Source organism: Scophthalmus maximus, chromosome 4, assembly GCF_022379125.1.
Source record: "Scophthalmus maximus strain ysfricsl-2021 chromosome 4, ASM2237912v1, whole genome shotgun sequence".
Taxonomy (NCBI): Eukaryota; Metazoa; Chordata; class Actinopteri; order Pleuronectiformes; family Scophthalmidae; genus Scophthalmus; species Scophthalmus maximus.
Genome location: NC_061518.1, coordinates 26,872,245 through 26,898,938, shown reverse-complemented (window position 1 = coordinate 26,898,938; position 26,694 = coordinate 26,872,245). Strand labels below are relative to the sequence as shown.

At 40.8% G+C, this 26,694-nt stretch overlaps 1 protein-coding gene across 6 annotated transcripts; it reads left to right on the top strand.

Annotated features, from left to right (window-relative positions):
* Window positions 1-1,878: 1,878 nt before the first annotated feature.
* On the top strand, window positions 1,879-26,118 carry pcsk6 (proprotein convertase subtilisin/kexin type 6). Of its 6 annotated transcripts, none has more exons than XR_004790465.2 (22): window positions 1,879-2,171; window positions 2,589-2,625; window positions 5,271-5,371; window positions 8,312-8,422; window positions 8,517-8,660; window positions 8,926-9,002; window positions 11,269-11,357; window positions 11,594-11,766; window positions 12,006-12,218; window positions 13,376-13,476; window positions 15,382-15,485; window positions 15,824-15,941; window positions 16,599-16,787; window positions 18,645-18,781; window positions 19,219-19,383; window positions 21,361-21,463; window positions 21,849-22,045; window positions 22,727-22,814; window positions 22,905-23,008; window positions 23,641-23,784; window positions 24,014-24,126; window positions 25,912-26,118. XR_004790465.2 is itself a non-coding variant. In XM_035628004.2 (22 exons), exons 1-22 carry the CDS (start codon window positions 2,001-2,003, stop codon window positions 26,007-26,009), a joined length of 2,745 nt encoding a protein of 914 aa, XP_035483897.2. In that variant the 5' UTR covers window positions 1,879-2,000; the 3' UTR covers window positions 26,010-26,118. The 6 variants fall into 6 exon arrangements, 5 of the variants coding, with proteins under 5 accessions (XP_035483897.2, XP_035483896.2, XP_035483898.2 ...); XM_035628004.2 differs by having other exon boundaries at window positions 21,849-22,027; window positions 23,641-23,770; XM_035628003.2 differs by having other exon boundaries at window positions 23,641-23,770.
* The last annotated feature ends 576 nt before the right edge of the window (window positions 26,119-26,694 follow it).

Genomic DNA, 26,694 nt, shown 5'->3' with positions numbered 1-26,694 from the left:
CATCGACGATATGGAACCAGTCCTGTACAGAGGGCGGGATCAGGCTTAAGCCATTTCTTTGTGATTGCTTCTCTGGCTGCTGTGGGTATTTCAACTTGTCAACTTGTCAACTCGTATGTTCAGAATGCAGAAGCCCAAAAAAGAGCTCATCCCACTTCAAATTAATTCCTTTACCAAATACAGCCACTAATTGTGTTTGAACTTTACGCCAAAGGTTTGGACCTTTTGGACAGGACCAGAACAGGTGATAGCGATTGGCTTCCTGAGAGCCACACTTTCTCCAGCAGCCACGAGAGCCGGACAGATGGGAACTCTGAACAGGTTTCATAAAGAAACCTGCTAAGACATTTCCAGCCAAAGACTCTCCATGTGCTCGAACATGATATCTTCCATTGAAATTCACAATTGTTTGACCAGGCTTCCCCAGGAATGTACAGAAGAATATTAGAGACAGTCATAAGAAAAAACTAATGAGGAGGAAGATTATTTTTTTTACACTTCGAGAATAAAGTTGAAAATTGTGACCCTGAAGCACTTCTCAGCAGCACCAAACAAATGGATGTTGATGTTTTGTTAGCCAGTTCGCTAAGCTAACGCTAGCTGCTAACCAAGTTGTAAAGTTGTGATATTATTATTGACAGGCGGAATCTGGAAGAAACGATGCGGTGACAACGTGGGTTTGCACGCGAACGTCAACGTGTTTCCTGACACGATAACGTTCAATTGAAAAACAACCGTTAATGAAGTGAGAGGCGTGCAGTTAGCGAAGCTAGCGTAGCCTTGCTAACATTAGTTAACGTGGATGTGTGACAGCTGAACTGGAACCACAACACGGACGTTTAGGGCTATTTCAACTTTAATCTCAACGTTTCAACTTTAATCTCGACATTTCGACTTTAATCTCACATTTCGACTTTAATCTCGACATTTCGACTTTAATCTCGACATTTCGACTTTAATCTCGACATTTCAATTTTAATCTCAACATTTTGACTTTAATCTCGAGATTTCGACTTTATTCTAAATAAACAAAAAAAAAACTTCCCCCTCATTAATAAAAAAGAAAAATCTTTCCCCCTCATTTTTTTTCTTCTTATGCCTCGCCCTAACCCTCTTTTTTATAAATCTGTTTTTGTGGTTGTTCATTAAATGAATTAGATGTTTAACGTGGAGCAGTAGGGCAGGCGAATGCAGGCGAATCAACAGCATATGCAGATCTGATCCTGTCTCAGGCTCAGTGGCGCCGTCAAGGGGGGGCCGGGGGGGGGGGGGGGCAGCCGCCCCCCCAGTGGCCCCCCCTGGAGAGTTGCATGTAGCATATGTATAATATGCTACATGGTGGTAAAATGCTTCTATCTGATATTTTACATTGGGTACTATTCATGAAAAACAATTACATTTATTTTTATAATGGTTATATAGTATAGTTAGGTCTAAGTACAATAATAAATAAAAACAAATGCAGCCAGGCCAGCAGCTTGTATTTGATATATACAAGAGCAGCAATTCTGCTTTTATCTGTTATTTTACATTGGGTAAAATATATTTTACATGAGGTTCATTTTACATGAGGTTAAATCAATAAAGTATTTTTTATTAGTTCAATAGTATAGTTAGGTTTAAGTGTCACAGGTTTGAAGGAGAAGGACCCAAATGAGGGTAAGAAGGGGAAAATTGTATTTAATAACTAAGGTAACAAAAAAAGACTTAAATAAACAAAATTCAACTCTCCAAACCTCAAATACGAAACTCCAAAAATTTTTAAAACGGCATAATAGAATTTCCTGAAATTCAGTTATGGCTTTTGGTTTTGGTGTGCCACCCCGAGATTACCCCCCCGGGAACATTTCTGTGCGCGCCACTGGTCATGCTCGTCTTTCAGCTGAGAGGTCTTCACTGCGTAACCGGACAGCAGGTTGGAACATGACGCGCTGGACTTTACGCCGCGCTGCTCGCTGAGCCCACAGCTCTCTGACTCTTGGGATTTCTCGGGAGACACGATGACTTTATTCTTGCTTTTCATTGGGACCTGGTACCACCTCGGGATCGGCCCGTCAGTGGGCGCGGGGCACCGGGTCGTGTACACGAACCACTGGGCCGTGCGGGTCCCCGGCGGCCCCCAGCGAGCTGACAACATCGCAGCCAAGTATGGATACATCAACCTGGGAAAGGTAGTGACAAACTGTGCTTCTGCTCAGTTGTGGCTCTCTCATGTTTATGAATCCTTTATGTTTACTGTAGTTGTGTGAAGTATTTGGGTGGCTTCTGGTACACGCTGACTTTTCATGTCCCCATGATTTACTCTAATATGAGTCACATATTCACAACAAATGGCTTAATTTATTTATTTAGGTATTATTTAGGACTTAAACAGAGATGACAGACATTTAAAACCGTATAAATTGATAAATGTTCTATTTCATGTCCCCAGTGCAAAGTTATCAACTTCAATAAGAACACTAAACCATTAAATGATTAAAAAAAACCTCAAAATAGTCTTTAATTACTGTATTGACTGAGCTAAACTTCCTCTAATCATACACATAAATCAGATTTTACTATAGTTATATTTTACTATTTTTTTTCAGTTACTGTTTGTCCCTGAATTCATCTTCCACCCTGTTGGTATGTACTTTCTCGCCCACCAAACAAATTCTACAATTCCATATAGACATCATTTCTTTTTTTGGGGAATCCAACTGGCACTCGTACCTTTTTGTCTCGTTTTTATGAAATGTTATCCTTTTCTTCCCACTCTTAAAGTTCCACCCCGTTAGGCTATTTTATGGAGAATGTTTATCCAAACTTTTTTTTTTAAACACGTGACATAATTATAGAAGTTTTGTTGATCTGTATAAGGTTAGCTAACAAATGTTGACCACTCAACGAGCTATGGCTCAAAATGTTCCACCCTGTTAGCTCTATAAACCCAACGGGATGGAATGTGAACCTTACAGGTTGGAAATTCTAATAAAATAAATTGTATTGTGTTGCAAATTATATATATATATATATATATAAATATATACATCACGGAGTCCGGTGAGGAATTGTTTGAGATATTTTTTTGTTATTAATAATCTAACGATTATTATTATTTTTATAAGTCCCTTAGCTTGCTCAATATGTTTTATAATAGTCAATCATGTCACTGTTCTGATAGAATGCTAAAAAAAAATTAAAACATTCCTTTTTTTTTCAAAAATTATGAAGCCAAAATGTTACCGCATACCAGGAATCACCCAATTGTCATACTCTGTTACCTCATCAACCTCAAGTTGTGAGCTATAATAAGCTTGACAAGTGACCCGTCTCTGTAGATTGTTCATCAGGTGAACACTTCAAATGGAGAATCCACGTATTAACAACTCATTAAGATCCATACCTCTGGACTTGTTGGATGATAAGACTTTTCTAGCTGCTTTAATGTCTCACACAAAAAAAGCTATCTTTATTAATGGCTTATACGTGATAACAAAATTATGAGATCATATGATACATAACAGGGAATTCAACATGCTGCAATTTTATAAAAGTGCAAACGTGTGTTCACTATATTGGCCACAGTCCGCTTGGTTGCTGTACAGATAGCCCCTGATTACTATGACCTTTATTTATTCAGGTCAGGTCTCTTAGACAGCATATTTCCATCCACGAGCGGAATTGTATGTACATCAAAATTTGATAGGAATATTAGGGAAAAAGAATATGGACCACCAAAAAGTAACCAGCTGATTGTGTGTGGGTAAATGAAGAAACACAATTCAAGTTAAGAAGTTTAATGCCACGTTGTATATGTAGCCTATCGGAGCCTATAGGGGACATAATTCAAATGATAATGTAAATGTGAAAATGAAAATGTAATTCCACAATCAATAGCATTATAATTTTCCACAAATGTATGTATCTTTTGAGTAAATATGTAAATGAAAATGCAATTATCCAATATTCATTTTCATTTTCACATCCTTGTAGATGAATTCTGTGACTATATTAAAATGATAATGCAATTTGATATGAAAATTACAATGAAAACAATTTGACTTCTCATTTTCAAAGACTTATTTTGAAATATGTCTTTAATAAGTCAAATTTTCCATTTAAACAAGCAATGTGTAGGTCACAATTAAGATTAAAATGTATAATCCATTTTACTTTTCGGAGTAGCAGCGCTACGGACTTCACCATCATGCATGACGTGAGTCAGGTAACAGGTTCGTCTTAGCGTTGTGGAGCTTGACGGTCTCTGGCTACAGGTTCCCAAAAGGCAGCCTATTGTGTGTCGTGTCTTTCCTGAAGACCCGCAGTGATGAGAGGACTGACAGATTGTATTTTCAAATATAAGTTGAAAAGAGAGTATAACATGTAAATTCAAATGCTATGACTGGGGGCGCTGTTTCACCTATTGCATTTAAATATTGTCCACCCAAGTGTAGGTTAAGTCTTTGAAAATGAATAGTCAATTTTTGCAATTTGACTTTGTTTGCAATTTTATTTTCAAATTGTTAGAAATGCATTTTAATTTCAATAAAGTCACAGAGTGCCCATACAAGGATGTGAAAATGAAAATTGGATAATTGTATTTTCATTAAAATTTTTACTCAAAAGAAAATTATAATGCTATTGTGGCATTACAATTTCTTTTTTCACATTATCATTTGAATTAAGTCCCTTATATGCTTCCATATTCCTAGTTGTTTTTTATGCATATATCACTGGATGTCTTCAGCCTCATTTTTAGTCACTGATAAAAAAAAAAACCTTGTAGGAGAAGATGCGCCCTCTCTTCTTTTAATGATCTTTAAAATATGATCTATAAAATAAATAGGTGGTCAGGAGGAAAACAGGTGCAGTTCGAGGAATGTTTCAGGAGCGGACTCATGGTCTGAAGATTGCGATGCGGGACGCCAGCTGTGCACATGTGCTAAGAATCTTGCTCACATTCTTTGGTGCAAAGTCAAGAGAGAACATGCATATTTCGTTGAGTGATAGAAAATCATATACAGATGTCCAGAATGAGTTTTGGATGGTGAAACTTTGTAGACTCAAGTTCATGTTAAGCTTTTTTACCAAATCAATATTAAAGCTGTTGGACAGTTAAATGCTATCCATCCATCCATCATCTACCACTTTATCCATTTAAGGGTCGGGGGGGGGGGGGGGCTGGAGACAATCCCAGCTTACATTGGGCGAGACAAATGCTAAATATTCTAATTAAAATATTCTTAATATTCCTGATGCTGCAGTCTTATGTGTGTTTGGTCAGATAGGGAGTTTGGAGGATCATTATCATTTCCACCACAGCAGAGTTGTTCGCAGAGCTTTGCACTCTGTGCGGGGCCCCCACAGCTTCATCCGGATGGATCCCGAGGTGAGTCTCAGATCAGATCCCACTCACCTATAGTCAAACAATCTGGTGTGCCTGCTGAAATCTAAAACGCCTGACTCTCAGGCATACTTCCTACAGAACTCAAAACAGCTGTCATTAAACCACTCCTCAAAAAGAGCAACCTTGTTGCTTCACTTATCTCAAACTATTGGCCCATTTCTAACCTGCCATTTCTCAGCAAAATCCTGGAGAAAATAGTTTACTCTCAGCTTAATAACTGTCTGATGTCAAACAACCTTCTGGACACTCACCAATCCGGCTTTCGACCTTACCATGGCACAGAAACAGCACTAATCAAAGTTGTAAATGATTTTCATATCAATAGTGACTCAATAGTGTTCTAGTGCTCCTGGATCTCAGTGCTGCCTTTGACACTGTCGACCATCACATTTTACTAGAGAGACTGAAAAACTGGGTGGGCCTTTCCGGCTCGGTCTTAAGTTCGTTGTCAGTTGGAGATTTTGTCTTAAAAAAAAATTAACATAACATGTGGAGTACCCCAAGGCTCCATTCTTGGACCATTATTATTAAATCTTTACATGCTTCCACTTGCACATAGAAAGAACACAAGAAACACAACATAAACAACCATAACTATGAAGATGATTCACAACTTTAAATATCTCTGTCACCTGATGACCTGCACCCCATTCACTCCCTAACTGAGTGTATTCATGATATCAATCTATGGATGTCACAGAATTTTCTACAACTGAACCAAGACAAAACAGAACTGTTTTTTTTGGTGCAAAGGCCCAGAGGCAGAGAATTGCATCTTTGAATTCTCCTTCTCTGGTGAGCAAATACGAAACCAGAAATCTGGGTGTCATTATTGACAGTGTTCTCAATTTTAAAAAGCCATATCAATTACATCACAAAATCTGCTTTTCACCATCTTAAAATATTTCAAAACTGAAGGGGATTCCTGTCAAAAAATTAATCAATGCATTCATCACAAGCAGACTGGACTACGGTAACGATCTATTCACTGGCCTCCCAAAATCATCGGTGCAGCGATTACAGTTGATCCAAAACGCAGCTGCACGTGTTCTCCCTGGAACTAGGAAATTTGACCACATAACACCTGTCCATAGATTTCTTCAATGGCTCCCTGTCAAAACTCGGATTGAATTTAAGATTCTGCTTCTCGTCTGCAACGCTCTAAATGGCCTAGCACCACAATATGTCAAAGACGTCCTCATTAACCACCAACCACAAGAACACTGAGGTCCACAGGCAGAGGTCTTTTAACCATCCCTCGCACAAACTATAGAGCAGGCGAGGCTACCTTCTGTGTTTATGCCCCAACTAGATGGAACAACCTTCCCTTAGGACCTGATAGAGGCTCCTACACTGAACCCTTTCAATCTTTGTGTGTTTCTGTATGTTAATTAATTTGTATTTTATAATGTATCGACTGACTGTGAAAGTTATTTCACTATTTGTTCTTCTGTAAAGCCCATTGTGTTGCTCTGACATGAAATGCGCTCTATAAATCAAGTTTGACTTTTTGACTTGACTTGACCTAACAAACAAAACGAACACATGGGCAGTGCATCGCTTGGTCTGTCTGTGTTTTGCTCGCCAGACTTTGTGACTTACTAAAGTTCGGATGAAGTACAATTATTGATGAAGTTTGATGAAAATGTGGGCGACGTGTTTGTGTGGAGGCGGCGTGTTACTGTCCTCACCTGCTGGAGAGAGAGGTGGAGTGGAGCGACAAAGTACAAAGAGAAGAGCAAATGTTCTGCCAGAGGGGAGTGTCACAAATGGAATGTGTCCGGGGTGGGAGGGGTCAGCTGCGATCTCAGAATCCTGGAGGAGTTCTGATGAAGAAGGGACGGGAGTAGCCGATCACCTTCTCTGCAGACCAGATGATATGCTGCAGTCTGCCCTTGTCCTTGGCAGCAGTGTACCAGACGGTGATGGAGGAGGTGAGGACGGACCCAACGATGGCCGTGTAGAAGTGCACCGTCATTTACTTTGGCAGGTTGAATTTCTTCAGCTGCCACAGGAAGTGCATCCTCTGCTGAGGGAGCTGAGGTCCTGGGAGATGGTGGTGCCCAGGAGGCGGAAGGAAGGAGTCACACAGGGTGATGGGGGAGTTTGAGGCCGGGTTCTTTTTTGAAGTCCACCACCGTTTCCACTGTCTTTGGAGCATTGAGCTCCAGGTTGTTCTGGCTGCACCAAGTCACCAGGTGGTCAATCTCCCACCTGTAGGCAAACCCGTCCCCACCAGAGATGAGTCCGATGAGGGTGGTTTCGTCCGCGGACTTCAGGAGTTTGAGGGCCATTTTAGTCTTAACTACGGTGGCCCTCACACTTCGCGCTCACTGACCTGTCTACATGTCAGTGGCCTTCTGGAAGCTTCTGGAAGGCATAGGGCGATGTTTTTTTGTCCCGCTCACTACAATAGCAAAAAAAGATTGGCTGATTTACCTGTCACTTACTAAATGAACACTCAAGCTCTGGACTTCTGTCCCGATCCTGAAGTCCTAACCAATGAGCGAGCGAGCTGTATCCTCTTTTCTGCCTAGAGACAACCACAACAACTACATTTGACTGGATAACTCAAATTTTCAAGGTTTTAGGGTCACTAACACTGTCATTTCTGAAGCAAACTTGATTTAAAATCAGCCAAAAATTTGAATCAAAAGAGATAATTATTATTAATTCAAATATGTTAAATGTGACATCTAAAATGCTGAAGTGCCTAAGGGTTCCCCTCTGGTGTATACTCATGTGACTCTAGCAGTCAGTTGTTGTGCTAGGATTCGTCAGTGTTGCAGGATGAATGTAGTAATTGTATTACCCCTACATGAAATCCATGAATAACTATTATGTAATAGTTGCAAGTGTAAAAACAGCAATGCTAGAGATGTGTTTGTAAATTTCTTCTCATTTAACTTCCTGCATCCTCAGGTGGACTGGGTCCAGCAACAGGTTGTAAAACCAAGAGTTAAGAGGAACGCCCATGGCGACCCAAACGTCATTCATTTCAATGACACCAAATGGTCCAACATGTGGTACATTGTAAGTGTAGTACACTGAATAACTCATGCCACCATTTCCATTTGGATTTAAGAAGATAGGACTCTTGGTGTTTGCCATCTGTGCTTTTCCCCAGCACTGCAATGATAAGAGCAGCAGCTGTCGGTCAGAGATGAACATCCTATCAGCCTGGCAGAGGGGCTACACTGGCAAAAATGTGGTGGTCACCATATTGGATGATGGCATTGAGAGGAACCACCCCGATCTGGCTCAGAACTACGTACGTTATTTATCCAGACATCTCCAAAAATGGCTACAATTTATAAAAGAACCAAGACACAGCTTTTAGAAAGTAAGTTCACGCGTAGAACTTGAACATTTGTAATGTCATCACTTTCACTACCACACAAAAAGAAGTGTTGTAGAATGAAGCCAGGGATGATAGACTGTCTACTGACTCATTTCAATAACAGTAACAGTAAGCGGTTTTCTCCGTCTCACCTATTTGCTGCAGTTTCCTTTGTGTTCTTTAATTATTTCTTTAGGACCACCTCGCAAGTTATGATGTCAATGGGAATGACTTTGACCCTATGCCACGCTATGACTCCCGCAATGAAAACATGTAAGACAGAATTCCACCAATGTCTCCACCATTTCACATTCACCTTAAATAGATTCTGCAGTTGACGTGATGAAGTCCAAACTCGCCTTAGTGTCCTACAAACACCTGAAACCCTTTTTTACAGGATCCAAAGGTTTTTTGTAACTTTCTAAACTATCACAGTCAGCTGTGTGAATCCGAGACAGCCGGCAGTGTGTCAACTTCTCTCTAGAGTTCTTCTTTAATTCTTTGCAAATAAAAAAATAAAAAAAGATTGATCACACAAACCCACTTTTTGTATGAACAAAAAAAGCTCAACCTTTTTAATCTTTCATCATCTCATTCCCAGGATATCTTTCTGTCTTAACATGAAATCATCATTGTAATGGATGTTCGAAATTCTCTAAATTATATTTACAAATATATATATGTATGCCATTTTAATCTCCCAATTGTGGATAATACACACACAGACACATGCAGAATTAATGTTCTCCACTTAATAAATATAAAAAGGTCGAAAGCATCCATGCCAGGAAACCTTATATACTTATGTGAGAATATGATTTACCCTGCCTTGCTAATTTTTTGTTCACATTTCCTCACATTACAAACAAACATTAAAGTTGTCAATTCAGTTGGAGCATTCACAGCTGTTGTGTCTTCCCAATACATAATTTGCTTTTATTATAGGAAGCATATGAAAAATGTTTCAGTCTTAATCAGGGTCAAACTTTATAAGGTTCTTCACTTTTTTATTCTACCTTGGCAACAGGTATTGGCAAACACACTGTTATTTTTTATTTATATTTATTTTTTAAATTGATCCTCATTTTACCAGGAAGGTCCCATTGAGATACGGCATCTCTTCTTCCAGGGAGTCCTGGACTGGTGGGAGCAAATGGAAATAAAAAGTTGTATAACATATAAGCAAAGATGACATTTACACATTAAAACACTTAAAAGCAATTATGACGCAGTTGCAAATTGGGTTATGTTCAGGGTTTAAGATATTGCCGTTTACTCTTTGTGTAAACAAGGCCTCATGAGGATGATTTAGATGGCACAACACAAAATGAGATCTTTTGTAAATCTAAAAGGAGAAATTTGGAGCAAATGTGTTAAAATTATAGCCTTCAAAAAAGCTTTAGAAAAGTACCTCAGTGGGTCAACCTCCATGTTGATATATCCACCTTAGATGTGCAAACCCTCCCCTTTTTTTCATTGTGCCAATTTTCAAGAGCTAGCATAGTTATTGAGAGCAAAAGCAACTAAAAGTAAAATACAGGCAATGTCAGGTTGTGATGACAAGGAGAAATGTCACAAGTAAGAAGCGTAGATTACCAGTCTCTTCACAGGATACAGCCAAATAGGTACAGTATGCTTCTCTGGGCCTTATCAGATGGCATTATAGAAAATACAGTAGAAGTAAAGTTAATGTAGATAGTTCCTGGTACACACTGAACATTGCAAAGTGATGAATGACTTTCATGATGGCCAAAATATTCTTTATCTATCTACTCTATATTGAATAATACCAGTGGTGGACAGTAACAAAGTACATTTACATAAGTACTTTACTTAAGTACAGTTTTTGAGTATTTTTTTAAACTTTTTTCTTTGACTTTCAAACTACATTTCAAAGTCAAATATTGTACTTTTGACTCCACTACATTTCTACGAAGGCCCTCATTACTCGTTACATTTGCGTTGTCAGCATATGAGGGTTTTTTTTCTTCACAAAATGCAAAACTCCATAAACTGTGTTCATTCATTTCTGCATGTATCTTATCAATTTAAAAAAGAAAATGTTGGTCCTTTTGTCAATTTAATTGTGTTTCTATAGGATCTGCAGCTTATTCAACAAGCCTCTCATTCTTCAGGTTCTATAAGCATAACCACGCATTTAGTGTCATTAGGTTCTTTAAATGTACTCTGACAGTATACAATGCGTTGAGATGAAGAAAAAAAGTACTTTGAATACTTAAGTACTTTTAAAAGCAAGTAGTGTACTTTAACTCAAGTAATAATTTGACTCAACAACTTTCACTTTTATTGGAGTAACAATTGACCAGGAGTTTCTTTACTTTTACTCAAGTAATGGAGTTGTGTACTTTGTCCACCACTGAATAATACACAGTATAAAAGGAAAATTGGTGTAGTTTATAACATAAGCCTTCTTTACCCATGTCAGGAGGAAAGTCTGTCCTTGAACTTTGCATCAAAGCAGATCACGGCTCTTTATGTCAGGTTGTAACCTCTTTGTTTCCCCTTTGTTTACATGCAGACATGGAACACGGTGTGCAGGTGAAGTTGCAGCAGTGGCCAACAACTCCCATTGCATTGTCGGCGTTGCCTACAATGCTCACATTGGAGGTATAGAGTTCTGTTATTTTCTAAACACTTGCAAGAAGAATTAAGATGTTCGGTTAAATCAAATCCTGACCAGTTATGCTGAAAGAATTGTTCATGAACTGGAGAATAGTTTAAAACCACATCCAAATATCATATTTAGACTTTAACTTATGCTTTGAGTGTAAAATACAGTAACTAAAACCATAAACACAGGTTTTGGGTTTGATGAATTGAAGCTGATGTTCCCCTGGCCTCAGGGATTCGCATGCTGGATGGTGATGTGACCGATATAGTAGAGGCCAAGTCCCTGGGAATCCGACCTGACTATATTGACATCTACAGTGCAAGCTGGGGGCCAAAGGATGATGGCAAGACGGTGGATGGCCCAGGACCTCTAACCAAGCAGGCCTTTGAGCAAGGCATCAGGAAGGTCTGATCAGTCAAGTCAACTCAATTAAAATCAATTCAGTTTTATTTGTATAGCGCCAAATCACTTTTTTAAGCACTTATATTAATATTACAGAGAAACCCAACAGTTCCCACAAACTCCCTTATAACAGGAAGACATTTCTACCAGAACTGGACTCAGTTGTGGTATTTTTTGACTTTCATATGTATGGATGATTGCTGTTTTTTATAAAATCACTGCACCATGTGTTTCTCCCGAAGGGTCGCAAAGGCCTTGGGTCCATTTTTGTCTGGGCGTCAGGTAACGGCGGCCGGCAGGGGGATCACTGCTCGTGTGACGGTTACACCAGCAGTATCTACACCATCTCCATCTCCAGCACCACAGAGAATGGAAACAAGCCGTGGTACCTGGAGGTCTGCAGCTCCATCATGGCCACGACGTACAGCAGTGGGGAGTTTAACGAGAGGACATTCGTAAGTGATGGATAAATGGCCACTTCATCTACTACAGCTTGGACACAGGTGTTAAAGGGATACCTTTGTACCAGTGAGTTTAATCAGGATTGCTCAAAGGCATCGTGGGTTATTAGCAAACTAGGTACGCCCACTTGTACCAATTTATATGGCACTTCAGATTTTCATTAATACTTACCTAAATTGAGTTTTGGCCAAAGCCTTGTGCCAAGCCTTGTGTCACACCACGGGTAATGCTGGTAAGATACTTTATGTTTTGTTCTAAAAGATTTCATATCCACTGAGACCTCAGGCTGTACCAGCTGCTAGCTATATTTAATTTTTTTTAGTTACTACTCAATAAGAAAAGGAATCACATTTTAGACCTAACTGAAATGTTTTTATCTTCCTGCTAATTTTGTCAATAAAAAATATGAAGAAAAATATTAATTAGTGAACGTGGTATATGGCAGAATGGACAAATACATCCATTGTTGCACTTCTGGTTTTGTTAACTTGAGGCATCTCACATTCAACATTCATGTTCTGTCTCTGTCAATGATGGCTCCACTTCATTTACATTAAAGGGATAGTTATGTGATTTTGAAGTGGGGTTGTATGAGTTACTTATGCATAGATAAGATGTTACCTTATTGAGATGTTGATTTTACGGAGTTTGGAGGAGAAGTGGAAGTAGCGTAAATCTGAGTACCACTGTTGCAGAGGGGACCACCGAAAAATGTATTTTTCGCCACATTTTAAATGCTTCACTAAAAAAAAAAATATATATATATATGTATACATTATTTAGTGTACAATTGAACAATTTTTTTTTTCAGTTAATATCCAACATATCGTCATTATGTTAATGCAAATGTAATCGGGTTGCAATTACATTTTAATTGACATTTGTTGCGGTTGTACAAAAATATGTCTTCTGGGAGACGGGGTTGTTGTAGTATATTAATTTACTACTATGTAATATTATTAAGTCAGTGTCCAAGGGCCTGTTGTCACAATTCAGCAAATGACTTGTGAGCATTTCAACCAAGGATATATTTCTCCTCAAAACTTCTTAGATGTTTCATTAAAAATTAGTTTGGTGAGCCTTGGGAGGGGGTTGACTCTAGATCTCTAGTTCATCATGGGAAGTAAACTGTGTTTGTGCTCCCTTGCAGGTGACTACTGACATCTGGCAGCGCTGCACTGATGCTCATACTGGCACTTCAGTCTCTGCTCCAATTGTGGCTGGAATTATAGCTCTCGCCCTGGAGGCCAAGTCAGTCGTGTGTTCTGTCTTGTCATCTCATCTCTCTTGTCATTTCTGTCTTGTCATCTCTCTGCTCTCCCCTTCCCCATTCCGTTGAGATGATCCCATCAGTAGGTTCTGTGTCGAGAAAAGATCATCAGCCTCACATTTGGTACACGTACAGGAAATGGGATTCCCCAAAAATTTGGATATCAGGCCATTGTGAATTTTCAATATGGCGGCCATGGCAGACATTTTTCAAAATGGGCACCAGAGACCACTGTTTTCAGATAAATTTTCTTATCAGTGATGTATATAAGATGATCTTATGAATATAATTAGTTGAATTTATCTCCCATACATGGTTTTCTGTAACTAGGGTTGCCCACTGTCCCGTATTAGCTGGGACGTCACTTATATTGGGCCCTAATGGATTTGTCCCAAACGTGACCTCCTTTGTCCTGTTTATTGACTGCTACGCTGATCCAACCACTGACTGATCCAACAGTAGCAGTGCTGATATACGTTAAGTAAACGCGGCAATTGCTCCACAAAAAAATTTAGGCGAATGCTAAGGGGCGCCGTCATCCATGGGATGCACCCACGCCGCAAACATAAAGTTTATGTCATGGCTCCGCTTTGACTGCTCCATTTCTCTCCAGAGCCCTTGAGAGAGGGAGTAACAACATCTCCGTTGACTCCAATGGACCAGTTTTTTCCAACAATGGCGGATCATGGAGCCTCTCAATAGTTCCTGGAAGTGAGGAGCGGCGCATTAGAGTAGCAGGAGAATGGATCAATGGACCGTCTGTGTTGCCCTTATGAAGGGTTAGACGTTTAAATATTCAGATTGTATATTATCAGGACATCTGAATCAAATCTAAATGCGCATCAAAGCATGTTAGTGGATTATGATTTATGATTATTTATGATTTATTTACGATTTAAGAAAAAGTATTGACTGAGTCAGTCACAAAACCATTGCCGAACTCACGCTGCCTTTCTCCTGCTCCTCTACCTAACTGCTCAACGTCGACACCCTCCATCCTCTCCCTCTATTGAAAGACTATTACATCTGTTAAAACTTTCATGGAGTCTGGTCGTCTGCATTTTGGGTCCGAATTCTAGGTCAGCCCTGAACTCTTTTGATTAAAAAAACAGACAAACTGTCCCTGAACTGTCAGTCACGAGTTGACAACATGATGAACTCTGCTGTCATGACGTGATGCAAGTAACCAATGTACTGTAAACACCTTGGGGGCGGGGGGCGCTGATCAAAAATATCGCCTATAGGGCTCTGGATATACCTGCTGTAAATTAACAAACTATTATTAAACCTACTGTATGTCGCCAAGGCATGAGAGTTATGTATTAATATAGATAGATTAGCTATCATTATGACAAATGGCTTAAAGCCATACCTGTCATGGTTCTGCCCCATGAACTTTAGTTCTAGTGGACTTTTATTTTTATTTTTCTATTTCTTGTGCAGAGTTTCCTGTTTTATTTTGAAGTCCCTTTCCTTGTGTTGCTTCACTTCCTTTCCCGTGTCTTGTTTCTGGTGTCTTTACTTTTCCCTTTTCCTCCTGCCCCTGTGATTGTCTGCACCTGTTCCTAATGTGTCTCACCTGTGTTATATTGGCCCCGCCCACCTTGTGTCTATTTAGTCTCTGTGCTTCCCTTTGTCTTTGTCTTTGTCAGTTCGTTTGTGATTTTTACCCCAATCCCTTTCCTGTGATTCCTGCCCTTGTTTATGTTATGTACGGATGTGTGCAATGTAGTTTCCTTTAAGCACCGCTGGGAGGGGCACTTGCAATTTTGTTGTATTCTGAATATAATGATAACAAAGGCTTCTTATCTTATCTTCGTCGTATGACGTTCGTCTTAACGTCATAGGTTAGTCTGTCCGGCTGCTCTTTTTATTTTTTTCTGCAGTCTTTTGCTGACATGGAGGGATGTTCAACATCTTCTGGTAAAGACATCCAGGCCAGTCCACCTGAAAGCTGACGATTGGAAGACCAATGCTGCCGGACACAGAGGCACACCGCATTCTACTATTAAAACTAACGTAGCACTTGAATGTTTTTAAACTTGAAATACTTAAAGTAAGAATATAGTTTTTTAATGTAATTGTAATGCAAGAGCTCATAAATACTCTCCTCACAGTCAGCCACCTTTGTATATTCACCCATTCACAGACCTGTTCATACAGTCGCATTCTTTAACACAACGTCACAGCCATCAGTCGGCCGGACACTTTGACATGTGGACTGGAGGAGCTGGGAATTGAACCACCAAGTGAACAACATATGCTTTATCTCCTGAGCCACAGCTGGTCACTCTGTTTTTGACATCAGTCTTTTCCCTTTTCTTACAGTCAGCCACCTGTATGGTTTTGGCCTGGTGGATGCAGAAGCCATGGTGCTGGAGGCAACAAAGTGGAGGACTGTTCCCTCTCAGCACACCTGCAGTCAGGTGCCTTTGCGACGCTCCAGGTGAGGTGGACACACTGAGAGGTCGTGTACATGCAGTACGCCTCCCATTACAGTGGTTGAATCGCAACAATACACCTGCTAGGCAACAGAAGCATGGATGCTAATGTTGACATTACTGTCTTTTGCAAGCTAAAATGTCGGTAACATAATTCAGGAAAGGCAAAGGAGGCAAGAGAACACTGTAAATATCAACATTTTCCTCAGACATAAGAAATTCCAAATGAAAACTCTTTATGATTGGTATGAGGTTCGGACCAACCAATCAGGACCTTTCTGTGGGGAGTTTGCATGTCCTTTCCGTGTCTGAGTGGGAACTTTCCGGGGTTCTCCGGCTTCCTCCCACAGTCCAAACACATGCAGGTTGGAGTTTGGGTAATTGGAGGCTCTATATTGACCAAAGGTGTGAACGTGAGAGTGAATGGTTGTTCGTCTCTGTATGTTGCCCTGTGATACATTGGCGACCTGTCCAGGGTGAAGCCCGCCTCTCACTCAATGTCAGCTGGGATTGGCTGCAGCCCCCCTGCAACCCATAAAGGATAAAGCGGTACACCCATTGTTAAACACATTCATCCAGTGCTCGTGTTTTATTGCATCTGTGCAATGTATTCTTACGGTTATAGTGTTGGTACATCATGCCTATGCTTATGGCTGTTGAAGGTACATCCATGCTGGTCAAAGCCTCAACAGCAGCCTTACCACCTCTGGGTGTTCAGAAGAACCTGAGCAGCTCGTGGAGTATATGGAGCATGTGGTGGTCAAGGTTATGATTATCCACCCACGACGAGGAGACCTGGAGATCAACCTCATCTCCCCATCTGGGACAAGATCACAGCTACTGGCTAAGAGGTGAGAACTTTACTGTGCACACCAATGCACACTTGCATGTCCAATGATATATGAAGCCCGTGTCTGCCTTGTATGAATGAATCAGTGCTACCAAATATCCTAATGGTATTTATCCAATACAGATTGCTAGGGTTTTGGATAGAAATAGAAATTGTTTTTGTTTACAACAGTTCACAGCGAGGTCAGTGGAAAATTTCAAGTAACTGCAGAAATGCAGACAGCTGCTGATCTTTTAAAAGGTTGCGTTTATGTACCTGAAGCAGTTTTGATTTAATTATTGTCACTCATCCATCTCAGAAAAGGGCTAACAGACTGTAATTCCAAAGCAATGTATTGAAATAATGAAAGTCTTAAGGTTTTTCTGACTTTGTTTCAGGTGGATGTGGTGAACCTGACTCATTTCTTGTTACCAGTAGATAGCGTTATGACTATACCTGAATGTTGTTATGTAGATGTGCTCAGGTCAGGACACCTTTTATACACGTCAAGTTTGGGGCAGATGGTACAATTTTAGGTTCACTATATTTCTCTTTGATGGCGATGATGTTGTGTTTTCAGCAGTGGACAAAAGCTTCTGGCCTGGGCACAGTTTGCACCTTACAGTCACATTCCTGTCCTTTCTCTCGACAAATTCAAAATAATGAGCGTACCTCCACCCCTTCAAAAGTTAACCTGTGATCCCGCTGCAATTATTGCGCAAGTATGTGTAACGGTGGCCAGCCAGTCGAGCGCTGTGCAGTGTGTAAACCTTACTCCCTGACACCTTTAGAGACAGCTGCTAGGACTCAGGAGGTTAGACTCCTTGCAAATGCGTTCGTCTTCCATGCCAAGGTTCGTCTTCCATGCCCCCCCCCCCCCCCATTACATCATGTGAACCTGACAACATAGAAGCGGAAGGTACCCAAGTGTAACTTTGTAAGGAATTACACCCAACACTGATCAAAGAGTTATTTGACATCCATCTTGCTGATGGTCTTTAATTTCATCAGCAAGTTATGTCAAGTGTTCTTTCATGCTTTTCCTTTGACTGAGTTGAGGCTACCGCAGCTGTGGCTTGGAAGGTCACCTGAAAGTTTGTGGTTTGATTCCCCAGCTCCCCCAGTCTGCATACCAAAGTGTCCTGTGGCAAGACACTAGACCCCTAATTGATGGCTTTTCCGGTAGTGTGTTAATTGTGTTAAGTAGAAAAACCACTGCATAGCAGCGCTGCATGAATGTGTTTGTGAATGGGTGAATGTGACTTGTACTGTAAAGTGCTTTGAGTTGTCAATAAGACTAGAAAAGCACAAAATGACTACAGTTAATTTACTGTGAATTAAACTCAACACTTCAAAATACTCCACACTTAATATCAACAGACTAGCTAACTTTACTTTCTCTGTAGGCTTTTCAGTTATCGTAGGCTTCAGGCAAAACAACAAGCAAAAAACAAGTATTTTTCCACCTTAACTTTATTGGCAACAGGTCTTTATTTGTTCATGCTTTTGTTATTTGAAATGGATTATTTTATCTGAGAAATTATTGCATGTCAAACATATTGTATGTAAAAACGCATTGTGCGGTAGGGTCACGTCAAACAGATTGGGAGGTCTGGCAGACAGAACATCTTAACTTGAAGTGAATGATAAAATTGACAATAGTAACTTGCTTATTGTTTGCACAACTATAACTGGCAGCGCTGTTATACCAATTGCAGGGGCAATATACCTCCGATATGAAACCACCCTTTTTGATTGACTACCACAGATTTCTTTGTGTAAATGGCACAGTGCGAAGGGGCCTCGAAGTGTATCTTAGCCCATCTATTTGCTCAATGTCATCTTTACCACCGCCAATATCACCTCACTGTGTTTACAGGCTTTTTGACAGTTCAAATGAGGGCTTCAGGAACTGGGAGTTCATGACGGTTCATTTTTGGGGTGAGAGGGCAGCAGGCACATGGACACTGGAGATTACTGACACACCGTCAAAACCCCGCAACCCTGAGGTGCTTGGTAAGGTCCAACAACACATGCACACTTAGTATGATTGTCATGGTAGTCAGTGTTACCGGTGTTCCACAGTGTTTGGAGGGTAACAGTTGGAAAGTGAGCGCTCTCACAGAGCTTTATCATGATCATAATTATGAAACGGTGACAGGAAATATAAATAGGAAACACTGTATACAAGTTCAAGTGCTCCACGAGAGTGATGCCTTAAAAGTTAGAGTTCTACAGATCCAACGCTGACACGTATGTCCTTGTAAAATGTCTGCTGATATAGGTAACACTAGTGTTTTCATGACTTTATATAAACCATATATACTTAAAAGCAAATCTCCATGACTTTTTATAAACTTTTCCATTTCATTCCATGCTATTTTCAAATTCCATGTCTTTTCCAGGTTTGTCACCGTACGCACCCTGATTATTACAAATGTCACTTTGCACAGGCAATCTTAAAGAATGGACACTGATCCTTTATGGCACATCTCATCACCCGTACCAGCCCGACAAAACTCAGCACTCCCCTACAAGAATGTTAGCGGTCCCAGCCCCAGATGAAGTCCTGCAGAAGCCAGAGCTCCAGGAGGAGGAGGAGGAGGAGGAGTACAATGGTAAGAAATCCAAAAATTAAAAAACTGTACTTCATGAACCAAAACATATAATGTTACAGTAACCAATCCAATTTGAATTTGCTTGTCATATTTTCTCAAGCACTGCACTCATCTTATTTCCAGTATTTTGTGAAAAATTTATTTTTGTAAAACCAAAAACATTTAGCCCTCCAGAACTGTTGGAACGACAAGGCCAATTCTTTTGGGTTTTTTTGCACACTGAAGACATTTTAAGATGTTGTTGAGATGTTTGTTTTAAAATTAAAACATGCTTCGCTTGAGACCTCACAATATTACAGAGAAACCCTACAGTTCCCACAATGAGCAGTACTTGACGACAGTGTAGAAAAAATAAACTCCCTTTTAACAGGAAGACATTTCTAGCAGAACCGGACTGAGAAATGAGGGAGAAAGTAGAGATGGGTGTATATGGGGGAAGAGAAGACAAAGAACAGTTATGTACAGTAACTGTTGTATTCAACCTCTGTCAGATTCACTGGCGGACTCGGGGAGGGGGCTATGGTGCCCCCATGGTTGAAAACGCATCGCTAAAGTGCCTTATAAAAATTATTGAGTGCCCTCTAGGTTGCCCTTTCATGCAATAAATTATGACGATGTGCCCTTTAGAGCAAGAAAATCTTAATGAGTTCCCTTCTAGTGGAGAAAACGTGATGCAGTGCCCTATAAGGTGCCCTTACAATGGTCTAAACTTGACCTTGCTACTCTAATGGAGATGTGCCCCTCCAATGGATACAATGTGATGCAGTGCTGTAAAGGGAGTCCCTACATTTGTGAGAATGTAGGGAATTTTCCCAATGGATGCCCCTCCAGTGGAGAAAATGTGATGTGGTGACACATGCACTCTTAGACGGCCTTCCAAGTAAAAAAAACTATTTCATCATACATGATGCATTATAGCTTTTTTGTGCATTGGAGGGGCCCCATGTCGTGCAGTAGGTGCCCTTTTTATTTGTTTCGCCCCTGCCCCTCAAACAGCCTGAGTCCGCCACTGGTCAGACTGGTTGTTATAAGGACAAAATTAATAGTGACATTCATAAATGTGATAATGTTATTAGTAATAACAGCAGCAGTGATAGCATCACATGTTAATAATACTAGTAATGGTAATAATGCTGGAAATAAACTATAGGGTAATAATAATCATAGTTGAGTAGTAGTGTCAGATCGTTCCATCTCCCTGGTGAACGTTGATTTTATTCACATCTGACCATAAAGTGTTGTTCCGGAACATTTGCGGCTCATCTCTGTTCTTCTAAATTCCAGTCTGGTCTTCAGATTCTTAGTGGCTTTCTTCTTACTGTCTGGCCTATATATTTCTGCTCTTCTAAAATACTTCAAATGGAGGATAGTGATACCTGTCCTATTGAAGTTGGCAGATGACCACTTACTTTTGTTTTGGGGGTTTTCCTCCCAGCTCTCACAATGTGTCGTCTGCTGCTCTGTACTTGGCTGAAATGTTTGACGTATGTTGCTCAGTTTTATGGTAGTTTCTTTCTTTTTTTATGACATTCCAAAGTGTTGTATTTGCTAATCCTACAGCTCGGATTGATTTCCCCTCTTCTGTCAGCTTAAAATTCCTCCGGTCTTCATGTTTATCCGTTTCAACCCCAAATGCAGTCACACCTGGACAACGAGAAACACCAGCTAGTCACATGTACCAAATGTATATGTAGATACCAAGAAACATGGACATTTTTAAATCTAGCCTCCAAATAGACCTTTGATCTTAAACTCATATGTCTGTAGTTTTCAGCAAAAACAAAGGAACAATAGTTCTGGGGAGAACTGTAAGATTAGAAAAGGAATCCTTTCAATATTCTACACAACAGATAAACACAGATATAGAGTTGGAAGCTTTTTCCCTCCAATGTGCTAGAATAACAAATATAGCATGTTATAAGTAGGATGATGATGATGATGATGATGAAGATCAAAATCAATGTGCTGTTCATCAAGGACCATGTCACCACGAGTGTGGAGACCAGGGCTGCGATGGACCAGATGTTGACCATTGCCTGAACTGTGTCCACTTCAGTGCGGTCAGCTTGAAGAGTGGCAGGTAAGAAGATGCTGAGCCAAGAAAACAGAAGCAGGCGATGTAAAGTGGAAAAGTTTCACCAGCGTTGTTGCTGAGAATAGATTCACAAAGTAATTGTGTTGGGCCATTAGGCTGTAATAATTTATATTTTATGTTAACAATAGATCAACCGACTGTGTGACAGAAAAATTATCACCAACTCTGTAGTTTTCTCCTTAATTTCTACAGAGCCTTGTAGCGTCTTTTAGCTCATTTTCTTTTTACTCATCTGTTGCAGTTGTGCTGTCTTCCCTAAAAGACCTCTAAAAACTCATTGGTATTAATGCAAATAGTTTGGTTCTGTGGCTTTTACCAACGAAGTCCATGTAATCTAACTCTCTTTGCATCTTCTTGTATGTGATTATAGAACCTGTGTGAGCCACTGTCCACTGGGACACTATGAGGACACAGTGGCTCGCCGTTGTAGACGCTGCTACAAAGGCTGTGAGAGATGCGTCGGCCAATCAGCCGGACAGTGTCTTTCCTGTCGGAGAGGTCTTTACTTCGACACACTCAACTCCAGCTGCATCGATACCTGCCCCACAGGTTACTTTGCCGATTGGAGTGAGTCAGCACATTTCTAATGTGGACTCAACTCTGTTGATCTTTTACTAAATATCTGGTTATATGCCATTCAAATGCATCAGGGGTTTGCAACCCTTTTTGCTTGGACCATTCTCATGGTCAGGGGATATGTCGTGGGGTGTGATTGTTTTTGACTTCATGCTATTCCACTGACAACTGGTGAAAGTAATACGCGACCAAAACAATACAGGCTTCAAACTATCAAAAAACCCGGCATTGCAAATATTTTATGGATGATGGAAATACATGCAACGATTTGATGGACAGAACTTTCAAGAAATGCTCAGAGGGTACTCCCAAATTAGGGATGCCCCGATCCGATATTCCATATCGTTAGCGGGGCAATATTGGCCAAAATGACTGGATCGGATATCGGAAGAAATAAGAAGCAAAATCCGAACTGATTATTTGTTTCACATTTGAGTATGAGGTGTTAGCTGGCTTGGTAAAGCAAAGTGCTTCCTGAAAAATGCATTATTAATATATTATTTTACAAGTGGGGAAAAGATTGTATCAGATTAGTATTGGATCAGTATCGGCAGGATGTGTATCGGATCGGACACGAAAAAGGGGTATCGTCCCATCCCTACTCCAAATGATTTTTTAAATTTATTTATTGTGCAGCATACTGATGCCTGTGTGCATGTTGTCTTTTGCCAGATCAGAGACACTGTCTGAAGTGTCACAAGACCTGTATGAGATGCCTGGTGCATGCAGATGGATGCAGTGCCTGCATCGAAGGTTACAGGTAAGTCGAGACCAAACAGAAAACTTGTCACACAAGAACTTTGGTTTAAAACAAAGTATTTCAATGTAGATGGGGGTTTTGTCTTTGTAGTCTGGCAGGGATGACCTGTGTTCCCGACTGCACCGATGGAACCTTCTTCCATTTGGAAGAGATGACCTGCAGCCTGTGCCATTCCTCTTGTAAGACCTGCACAGGTCAGTGCAGTTTCTCCAGTGCCCTCACAAGAACAAATCCTGGCAGAATAGGTTCAGTTTGAACTTCAAGGTTGAGGGTTTACAAAATATTTTGAGGGCAATTGTAAATTATGTCCAACAGAGGCTTCACTTGCTAGAAAATTTATATTCTGGACACGAGCAGGGGCCTTTTCATATCCCCACTAATATGCTCAATGATTGATGGAAAATTGTAGGAATTAGCACAGAAACCAAACTTGCACAAACAGCTAAATACACACATTAAACCCGACAGTGCACGTCCATGGTCTAGCAGACAAAGTACATTTTGAGCAGCTCTCTCCCAAAAGAACTGTGTGTTGTAAAGTGACTTGCTGTAATGGGACTCAAACACAGAGAATTCACAGGAGATAAAAAAATTGAGTCTTTACTCGCGTTCAAAAAAGTCCTACACAGAATTTCAGTCTAGCAAAGACAATCAACAGGTAATCCAGCCCAAAGTCATGCACAGGGAGGTGACACCTGGACAGAAGTGTGAAATATGTACACGGAGATAGCGGTGACACAGAGGGTGAAAATGATCCGGGATTGAAATGACAGGAATATGAATATGCACTTGACTACAAGCTTCATATAGTGTCTGCTTTTCCCAGGACCAGGCAGGGAGGAGTGTATCCAGTGCGCTGAGGGCCACCTGCAGCAGGAGTGGAGGTGTGCGCAGGCCTGTTCTCCTGGCTACTACTCTGCGGAGGCAGCAGGAGTCCCCCATAAGATGTGTCACAGGGGAGTGATTCATGGTCTCTCAAAGACACTGATTTTAAAATCTTGTGCAATGTTTTGTTGTTGTCACAGATCATTTGAATAACACGCCTGAAAATCGATGTTGCTAAGAAAAAAATATTACTCAGGTGTCGGTTGCACTTTCATTTAAAATTATTTCACGAGAGTCTATATTAGGAAATGGAACAAGTTGATGGAGTTGCAGCTCCGTTTGACTGTTTTTTTTGTTTCACTCCATGTCTCCAGGTGTGAGGAGAACTGTCTGAGCTGCAGTGGCCCAGGGACAACTTGCACCCAATGCAAAGAGGGCTTTAGTCTGGTCAGCAGGACCTGTATTGTGAATGCATCATGCAGTAATGGTGAGTCTGAGTTTGGGTTTCTGCGTTTGTACCCCCCAACCCCCCGAATTGCAGAGACAGAGGCAGGCATGGTTTCATACGGAAGAGTATTAGGGCCAGGCATAAGAAGAAGAAAAAAAATGAGGGGGGAGATTTTATTAATTTATTTAACATTTCGAGAATAAAATCGAAATGTCGGGATTAAAGTTGAAATAGCCCTAAACGGCCGTGTTGTGGTTCCAGTACTTTGAAGGCTGTCTCTCAAGGGAACCTGCTGGAGGGGGCAGTTGAGGTTTTGGCTGGGGTAGAAGGTGAAGAGGGACAGCAGACCAGAAGAATCACAGGAGCTGAGAGCTGGAGCACGCTGGCACACGGGAAACTGTGCACATGGAAAAAAAACTCTGATTATTCCAAAATTTAAAAAAATAAAATAAATGCTTGAACAAAAAAAATACTACAAAACTTGAAGTCTGCGCGCACTAGAAAAACTCTGGTAACTATAAACATAGACGCAGCGAGCCACAGAACACTGGCACAGGAGCCTTGACCAGGCTTCACGTGTGGAGAGATAACCAGAAGAGTTCCAGGTGCGCCTGGTTAGAGAGACCCAGCTCAGCCAGCCACACCCTCAGCTGCCCCATCACTGCCAGGGAGAGAAACAGAAAGGGAAGGGGCACGGTCCAATTGTCAAATTGGCTGGGGAAGTTTCCTAAATCTTGAAGTGACCCGGAAGTATTTGATCAGCAGCCATTATAAGAGCTGTTCAGATTCTCTAAGTGCATAGGAAAGGAGCTTCAATGCTTCCTTTCCTATCTCCTCTAGCATAGGGTACACTGGAACTTCCTATGTGAGAGTAAGGAGATATAGACGCCCCACAATTCATTGCGGCAGCGATATTTAACGTGACGCGCCATGAACGGACGTAAACGATTCAATCCAAAGTAGAAGAAGAGTATGATTATGACCCATGAGACGCACGTCATCATGTCAGTTACTGTTACATATGAATCATTTACATCCGATGTCACACGGTGGTAAAACACTGGAACATGCTGATGGAGCCGCTGAGGTGTTTGTAGTTCATCTTCAGAAACATTTAGTTTCATCACGACAGACGCATCAACAACATCCACCGTCACGTGATGACGTAGTTTAATGAAAGTGGAGTCTGATTCTCTGAGCAGCTCTGTCGATTTTTCCTGAGTCCTATCAGTCCTCCTTTAACCTTTCATTGACCTCATGACGTTTTCCACTGAGGTCAAAGAATAGTAGATAGGAAGGACATTCGACCAGGGAAAGGGAAGCAAAAAAAACTAAAACAGACACCACCATGACAGTCTCCCTCAAAAAAAACTGTACAGTTAATTTCCCAGCTCTTTTTTTTTTTTTTGATTGGACTGGGAACTAAAATCTCTCTAAAAATTAATATAAACTGGATTTAAAATATTATTAATGTCAGCTAACTAGGTTTTTATGAGTTAGACCACACATCTGGCTGCTGCTGTTTTTTTTACGCTACTTTGCAGATTAACATCAAGCGGCGCTGACATGCCAACAAATGTTTCAATGTAATATCCACAGACAGGCTAACGAGTAAGTCCAAGTACGGTTCATGAATAAATAAGGTCACTTCAGCATACCAGCTGAAGTTCGACGTGTACAGGAAGTGTCAATAGCAAAACTGTTGGTTGTCGGTTCTCAAAACTCAACGAACAGATTGAACTTTACTTTGTCAGGGAGAAGAGGGTAGAGTTCACGTGCTCAGCCCTCATTGGTGAAGCTGATTCTCTGCCTCTTCCCTGTCAGCCGATGAGGTGTTCTGTGACATGGTCAAGTCCAACCGTCTCTGTGAGAAGAAGCTCTACCGTCAATTCTGCTGCCATACCTGTCTGTGGAATGGATGAGGAGCCAACCGTCTCCCGACACCACCTTCATGCTTACTCCCAATCAGTGTGAACATAGCTTCCATCTACTGCACCAAATGTTCTTTTGAATAAAGAATTAGTGCTTTAATGTATCGGACTTCAATTTCTGTCTTGCATAGTTCCTTTCCTAACAACATGAATAATATATTATTTGATAGCTTAACCCTGAAGCATCACTGAGGTCTTGGGACTTTTCTGACTTGATTTTGGGGATACTGAAATTTGGTCTGCAGATGTCTCCAGGCCTGGACCCTTACGAAATTAAGTGGGGCCGAGTCCACAGCGTGTATGCAAATGAGCAGTTCTGAATAACCTGCTAGAAGTAGTAGCATACAGCCTGTAACTTCCTGTTGCACAAAGGTGGCACAATATGATTCCAAACTGTCCTGTACTCGTATTCAGGGCGGGACTCATCAAACTTGTAGAATTTGGAAAACATCTAACTGTATGGAGTCAAGTCACAATACTAAAAATCTTCATGGCCAAGGATCCAAATTCTCCACACCACCATGGCAAAGTTGTTGGGTGAAGACCCAAGGTTTTAAGGCTGGTCGGACAAAATGTGGATATGGTCAGCCTGCTCGGAGGAGGACGTGGCAGCCCCCCACTGTGGCGTCACCCGTTGGTTTGTGAACGGTCTTGAGTTTTGAATGTTGACCAGCGC